This window comes from Physcomitrium patens, chromosome 1 (genome assembly GCF_059467195.1).
Source record: "Physcomitrium patens ecotype Gransden chromosome 1, ASM5946719v1, whole genome shotgun sequence".
Lineage (NCBI taxonomy): Eukaryota > Viridiplantae > Streptophyta > Bryopsida > Funariales > Funariaceae > Physcomitrium > Physcomitrium patens.
This window is the reverse complement of record NC_143410.1, coordinates 3,523,122-3,531,269: the sequence shown is the minus strand read 5'-3', so window position 1 is coordinate 3,531,269 and position 8,148 is coordinate 3,523,122. Positions and strand designations below refer to the sequence as shown.

Genomic DNA, 8,148 nt, shown 5'->3' with positions numbered 1-8,148 from the left:
ATCTATCACAGGTGAAGAAATAGCTAAGCTCTTTCTTGACAATATCTATCGCTATCATGGATTACCCAAGGATATTATATCAGATAGGGGAACTCAATTTGTTTCAAGATTTTGGCGAACTCTTTTCAAGTTTCTAAAAGTGGATATAAAACTATCTTCGACATTCCATCCTCAAACTGATGGACAAACGGAGCGTATTAATCAAGTTTCGGAGCAATATTTAAGATGTACCATTAATTACCAACAAGATAATTGGACAACTCTTTTGCCATTAGCAGAGTTTGTTTATAATAACATGGTACATTCTTCTACAAAATAAACACCTTTCTTTACTAATTATGATTATCATCCACGACTTGATACTCTTGACTTTTCAAAAGTTGATAATCCTATTGCGAAAGATTTGGCAATTCATTTATCAGAGCTACATGCAACGATGAAGGTGCAGTTAAAAGAGGCTCAAGAACAACAAAAGGTCAATGCAGATGTCTATCGAAAGGAACAACCATCATTCCTCTTGGGTGATAAGGTATGGCTACTTCGTCGTAATATCAAGACCACTCATCTTTGTGACAAGTTGGACTATCAAAGACTTGGACCATTTTCTATTTCTGCACAAATCAATCCAGTTGCATATCGTTTACATCTATCGGAGTTAATAAAAATCCATCCAGTATTCCACGTGTCTCTTCTTGAACCATACAAGATAGTGGACATACCAAGAAGACGACAAGCTCCACCTCCTCCTATAGAAGTGGACAATAATGAAGAATTTGAAGTAAAAGAAGTCTTAGATTCAAGGTGGCACCAAAATAAATTGGAATATCTTGTTCATTGGCGCAGATATGGTATTAGTGAACGCACATGGGAGCCAATAAAGAATCTTGCAAATGCAGCAAAGGCAATGGAGGCTTTTCATCGACAACAACTATCAAAATCAAGATGAAAACCTTCTTTATAAAAGAAACAACATCTAGGCAAGATAACATCCTACTTTGAATCCTTGTTCATAGCTTCTTTGTAGTTGTGATGCTCAAGAGATGGAGAACCAACAACGAGCGGATTTGACTCAAGAGCCTTCATTTGCTATCCTATCAGACGAGACATTACGATTGTCACAACCTTCAAGACGATGCAATCGACATGAAGATCTTCAAGAACAACATGTTCTTTCTCGAATAGATGGCGAGATACAACGCGTTTGGTATCACGATTTGGGAAGGGACTCCCGATGTTTGGTGATTTTACTAGAGGTAGAAACAATTCTTGATGGTGTTCCAAATCTTCTATTCGAAGGAAGTTATGAAGGCCTCAACAATGATCAAATAATTGGGTGGTCTTCCCGCCCTGGTATGGGACACTATCGATGGTTGAGAGGCCCTATTAATCATCTTCGAAGAGAACAAAGATCAGAGTATGTGGCGAATACAATTCGTTCCATTATAGATTTCTTCAACATATGATGACTGCTCCTTGTGGAACTTGTCCCTAGAAAGGGGGGTAATGTCATAGACATATTCATGTAAGCTAGTAATTACATATACAAATAGGTGGAAGTAAGTAAAAGTAGATAAAAATAAGTTAATTCTATAGTATTTAATATAGAAGCTTTCTAAAAGCTTCATAGATGCTGCTTTGACTTCATAGGTATTTTTAATTGACTTTTTGGATTAGAAACGTGGTCAACTAGTTGGCCATGTGCCACACATGTTGTTAGCTTGAAGATCAAGCTAATTATGTGGCCCACACGTAGAAAAACTTGCCTTCTAAGTCAAGGCATGTGTCCTACAAAGTCAACACATATTGGAGGTCCTATAGAACGTCGCCACGTAGCCCCTAGTTAGATAGTATATATAGAGACAAGAGTGAAGCCCTCTTCACTCTTGTCAACTCCTTTCTTGCTGCTAGTCTAGTTTCAAGGGTCTCTAGTTTTCTTGTCTTTTGGCAATAGCCATTCCAATTTCTCTTTCAATATACATACTTGTTTATTTAGATTTTGTTACCTTTCTTCAAGTGAAGGTTCACTTGTCTGAATTTCTTTTTATCGAGTTCTTGTCCTTGACATCCCGCTACCAAGAGAGTCACAAGCTTTAAAGAGATTCTTGAGATAAAAGGACTAAGCTAAGAAATTTTGATATGGCACAAAAAGGTTATAGTGCTTAAAGACACATATTGGAACTTATTATAGGATCCATTATTAATAAGTTGTAATATTATCAAGAATGGTAGCATCAATTGCCACTTGAAAAGATGGAGACTTTCCAACATTGTCAAAGTTGCTATAATAGAAGGTTATTCTTAGCATGTACATGGTGTTGCACCATAATCAATGTTCAAAAAACATGTCATTGAAAGGCAGATCAATAAATATTTTAGTGAATGTTTAGTTGATGTAAGGCATATTTGACATTTAAAAAATGATTTGACATAGATATCAACTTAAGCCTTTCATGTGAAATGAATTTTTTTTAATATTATTAAACATGTTGCTTAATTAAGATCCAAAACAATTCGTTTCTAAGATAAATCCATATGTATGATATTTTTATTTGTAAGCAATTGTAGCGTCAAGTATTGTTTTTTTATTTTAAAAATTAATTCATAATATTAATTGAGTTGCTTCAACAACAAATACTATTCTTTATCAAACTAATTAATGGATACTTAACCACTAAGTTCATATCTTAAGGACTCTATTTATCAAGATACATAAGATTTGGTTCCTATCTAAATAATTGATGTCTTCTAAACTCGTCTTCATTTAATATAAATCTCATCAATAGTAATCTATTGAGTATTTCTTGAAATTTTATATTTTAATGACAATGAATTTTTAATATTCCAAAATGTGGTGTATTTGTTGCAATAATTCATGCTACATATTTGTATTTAATGTACTTAAACTTTTACAAGTATTTTCAAAATATTGTTGTTGCAACGGAATTAAGCTCCAACACTATTTAATAAGCTCAATCAATTTGAAGGAAAAGTTGGTCTATTATCTTTTTATCTCTTTTTATTATTTCTTCTATAAATAAAAATATAAATCAGATTTTTTATTAAAAGAATTTTATGACATACCATTGTAAATGCATTGATATGTACTTCAAAGTCACACATTGTCATTGTTTGACTTATTATGTGTACAAGGACTGGATCCGATCAGAGGTGGATTTAATTTAATATTTAGACGTCGGTAATATTTCTGTTCTCCAGCCTACAAATTTTGAGGGCAGCCTCAGAGTCAGATAAATTCAGAGGGAACGAGGGAGAGACTTCACATGCTGGAAATACTTGCGAGCCCGCCCAAGAGCCATGAGAGGAAAGTAATGCGGGTACATGTGGTAGCGCAACATGTAGCCGCGACTGAGCTCGTTTCCATGGCCCGGCTTGGAGCTATCGGTGCCCAGATCGATCCGCGTGCCTACGACGTTGCCAGGGAATCCAGTGCCTGTGAATAGGCCGCCATCACTCCATGAGCCTGCCGCTGTGCGCGTCCGCACCAGATACTCCACACCATTCCTGATTGCGTCGTAGTACTCGCTGGAGTGGCGCACTGACACCAGTGCCATGAGTGCCCACGCAGTCTGGGACGCGGTGCTGGGGCCGACACCGCGCTGCTGCAGGTCGACGTACGAGGCGCAGGACTCGCCCCAGCCGCCATCCGGGTTCTGGCGCGAGAGCAGCCAGGAGCATGCGCGCTGGACGTACTCGGCGCGCATGTCCTCGCCCACGGCCTGCAGCGCCGGCAGCACGGCGCCCACACCGAACACGTAGTTGACGCCCCAGCGGCCAAACCAGCTGCCATCGTCCTCCTGCTCCGCGCGCAGGTACGCCACGGCCTTGGCCACCAGCGCGTCCTTCAGCGTGCGCCCCATCCGGCCCAGCGTCTCCACGACATGCGCCGTGACGTCCGCAGACGGCGCGTCCAGCACCTCGCCGAAGTCGCAGAACGGGTGCGCCGTGATCAGCTTGCTGGTGTTGTCCTTGTCGAACGCGCCCCACGCGCCGTTGCGACTGACCATCGCCGTGATCCACCTCAGCGCGCGCTCCAGCGCGGCCGTTACCCGTCCCTCCGTGTCGGGGAACCCGCGCGCGAGGCACTCCGAGAGGACGGTCATGGCGACCGCGGTGTCGTCCACGTCGGGGTACATTTCGTTCTCGTGGTAGAAATACCAGCCGCTCGCCGCGACGGTGGGCGCAACCTTGAGGCTCCAGTCGCCGGACCGCGACCGGACCTCCTTGGACAGGATGTACTCCACGCCGCGCGCGAAACGCGCATCGCGGACGTCGACTCCACAGTCCAACATGCTCAGAAGCGTCAGCACGGTGTCCCACGTGGGTGACGTCCCCGGCTGGATGATGGTGCCATGCTCCGTCTCGGCGGCGACTGTGTCGAACGCCGCTACGCCGCTGCGCATCACCGGGTGGTCGAGCGGGAACCCCTCCGTCTTCAGCGCCATGAGCACAAGGAACCACCCGGTCGTGACCGGCCAGCTCCCGTCGCATTCCTGCCGCTTGAGAACCCACGCCACGCAACACTCCACGGCTGTGGCGCGGCCTGGCTTCACGAGGCACCGCTCCCCGTACCAGCGCAGCGCGTTGTCTACATGGCGGAGGATCCCGTCCAGGAATGATACCATTTTCCGACTGGGCTGCAGATCTCGTGACGACAACTCATTCTCACGGATCAGTTCGCGGCAGCGGAGATGCGCTGGGAGTGGGTGCACCGGGCGCCGCACGCAGAGAATGGCCATTGGCACGATCACCTGGCGAGCCCAGTAGCTGAACTGGTAGACGCTGAAGGGCGCCCAGTGCGGCAGGAAGATGAGCTCGGGCGGCAGGCACGGGACGTCGTCCCACGACCACTCGCCCAGGAGCGCCAGCCACAGCTTGGTGAATGTGCGCACGCGGTGGGAGATCCCGCCATGCGCCAGGATCCAGGCGCGCGCGGCCGCCATAGCGGGCTCCTCCACGCGCGCGCCATGCAGCTTGAGCGCGATGTAGCTCTCGATGGTGGTGTTAATGTCACCGGCGGGCGCTCCCGGGTAAATGTCCCAGGCGCCATCCGCGCGCTGCTTAGCGCGCACGCGGCGCACCACGGCCTCCGCGAGCTTATTCTCGCTGGGCTCAATCCCCAGGACGTGCAAACACATCAGGAATTCCACCTCCAACTGGCAGCACGACTCCAGCGTCCCCACCCAGTAGCCGCGCTCGTGCTGCTCCCGGAAGCTCCATTCCACCGCGCCCCTGATCACATCGTCAACCTCTGGCGCCGGTAACTCGGGCGAGTCCTCATGCGCGTGCCCCATTCCACACTCTGCCGCTCTCCGTATTTTTAAAGTGACCCTTGCATTATCAGAAGCTAGAGATTATACAAAGCTGGCGCTTATCAACTAAGCAAGAGTGGATTGGACCAACCGACTGTTTGCTTTTCGTGATGACTCCGTTCAAGTTGGCATTGATTTCAGAGCAACCTCGGTAATTTCAATTGAACACATCAGACATCATCGATGTATCCCATGAACAGTAATTAATCACATTCGCAACAAAGCCCCAAAGCCTCCTTCGAGGACAGGCCTACACTGGGAAGGCAACGTCCCAGCGGACCTGACCATCTATGGAGGTTGGAAAATGAATCCTGCAGTAGGGCCCGAGAGCATTTACCGTTACGAGTACCTACCTTTAATTTCCCGCATCAGCCCATGTTCACGACGACAAATCAGGGAGAAATGGATGTCTTCGCACAGAGATGGGTGTGAGCATCAAGAGCAATGACAGAACGCAGGGCCAGGGGGCACATCTAATTAGATGGCCAGCTGGTGGACGGGTGAGTGAGCTGCTCAGTAAATACTAAAGCATCCAGGAGAGCTGGCAACCGCCAGGGTCCTGTTTCTGTGGTGCTTTTGTAGTTTATCGAGTCAGTCGTTCCACTCAGGCCACATGCGGCTGGGCTAGTTGTACCTTATCTTTTTATGCGGCTGGGCTAGTTGTATCTTATCTTTTTATGGCAATGAAGGTTTATTTTTTATTTTTTATCTTTTTGAAGTAACGGTGGTGTATATTGAATAGGAAAAAAGTTACAACTCAGCTTGCTCCCTCAAGGGGTTAGCAAGGCTAAGAGTGAGGGGGTCAGATTCCACCGTAGTGAGGACAGGCCCCCTGAACAAAATACTGCGTTGTGGCACCATACTGAGTTGAACTCTTCACCTAATTCAGTTTTATGTGTTTCTCCACATTGGTTGTATAAAAAGGGAAAATATCACACATGCCCCTGAAATTTCTCAAAATATCAAGAATACCCCTCAATTCTTGATAACATGAAATCAAAATTCCTTCAAGTTAGGTTTATTCAACCTATGGAGATTACAAATTGAATTTCACCTATGTTTTTAATTAAAAAAATAATAATACTGGAAAACTTTGAGTATGCATAGATTATAGAAAATTTTAAAAATGCACTCTGAAGGATCATTTTTTTTTTGCCTTTTATTAATATCATTTTAGAAGAAGTGGTAGGTCATGAACTTTATATGTTTATGGATGGATATTCAAGATAAAATCAAATATCCATAGCTCTAGAAGACCACCATAAAACTTCTTTTATTACACCTGATAGCACCTTCATTTGTGTAGTCATGCCTTTTGGACTTTGCAATGTGTGAGTCATTAAATTGACTCACTAGTTGTTTCAAGACAAAAAGATATATTTAGAATGCTTAAAATCACAATATATGGCAAGTAGTGTAGAAATCCTTAGACAAATAGAAAATTATAATATTAGTTGCAAAAATGGAGTCTTAATAAGTTGTAGAAGCAATTATCTTAGTTGATTTAGTATTTATATTTATTATTGAGTATTAAAGATTATTTATTGAGATCAATATTTAAATTGGCTTTCTATTTGTATGTATTACTTATAAAAAACTATAAATGTTAGTTAATAGTTAAAAGAAGCATGAGAACGAATATCATGTCTTTTTAATTATTTACATAGAAAGTAGTATTTATAATGGATTTAAATTGATTTTATTACTATAAAAAATTTTCAAGATAAGAAATTATAGCCTTAAAGTAATATTAGCATTATAAAATTATTATAAAAAAATTTAGAATTTATTTAGAATTTATTTAGAAGTTTTAGAGCAATTTTTAAGACTTTAATAAAAATGAAATTTACTACTTTGGGAGCTATTATGAAGAAATGGAGCAAGATTTAGAGGCCAAACAAGGTTTCTAGGCTAATTGGATATTTTTGAATAGCATGGTGAAGTCAAAAATGCAAAAATATTGGATCTTCTAGTAAATAATAGGAAGACTAGTAGCTAGTATAGTCCTTATAAGAAAGAAGGTGCACAAATCCCATGTAAGTTGTAGCACCTTGAAAGTAGTTAGGAAGATAAGACTAAAGCTTTGTGGCTTCTTTTAGACACTCATATATACTACATATGAGTCTTGGTGAGGCTTAAACCCTTGATCTATAAGCAAATTATCCTTGAAGTAAAATATTTTCACTTAATTTATTAAATTTATTTACTTATTATTTTTAAACCTTCATAACTTACTCATAGTAATTTGAATTTACATATTTCTTACATCATTGAAAAGATAATAAAATTATATTTTAAAAAATAGATTTTTAAGTTTTATTTTTATTTTTTACTAGAAAAAAACTTAGTGAATAAATTATGACTAAGTTTTGGATTATGTAATTGCTTGATTTTGTTTATTTTATTTATTTTGTGTTTTTTTTAATTTTTTAATTTTTTAATGTTATTTATTTCCTTGACTTTATACCACTAATTACAAATAATTCTTAATTGAAGTCATCCTGTAATTTGGATCGAGGGATGAAATTTAACTTCACATTTTGGTGAGTTTATTAAGAGGTGGTGCTTCTCATTGTGTGTGTGATTGTAGAGTTAGTTAATTGTGATTGATCTTTTAAGCAGACTTTTTAAAGGAGTCTTTTAAATCTATTTTCCATCATTGATAAGTCTCCTATCTCTTTTTTATTATTATTATGAATAAATCTCTTTTAATTCATAGTCAAAAGATATTAAAAAAAAAAATCATAGTTAGATATAAAGTAATTCAAACTTGGATTTTCATCAATTAATTTGTTCAATATTTTTTATTTTATTTTGA

At 41.1% G+C, this 8,148-nt stretch overlaps 1 protein-coding gene across 1 annotated transcript; it reads right to left on the bottom strand.

Annotated features, from left to right (window-relative positions):
• Positions 1-3,035: 3,035 nt before the first annotated feature.
• Positions 3,036-5,812, bottom strand: LOC112278732 (uncharacterized). Its single transcript, XM_024512421.3, has 2 exons — positions 5,684-5,812; positions 3,036-5,349 (listed from the first exon to the last, which is right to left on the bottom strand). Exon 2 carries the CDS (start codon positions 5,310-5,312, stop codon positions 3,255-3,257), a length of 2,058 nt encoding a protein of 685 aa, XP_024368189.2. The 5' UTR covers positions 5,313-5,349; positions 5,684-5,812; the 3' UTR covers positions 3,036-3,254.
• Between the last annotated feature and the right edge of the window lie 2,336 nt (positions 5,813-8,148).

What these genes read in the sequence shown, in the direction of transcription:
- LOC112278732 (XM_024512421.3), bottom strand. Translation starts at nt 5,312, where the DNA reads ATGGGGCACGCGCATGAGGACTCGCCCGAGTTACCGGCGCCAGAGGTT.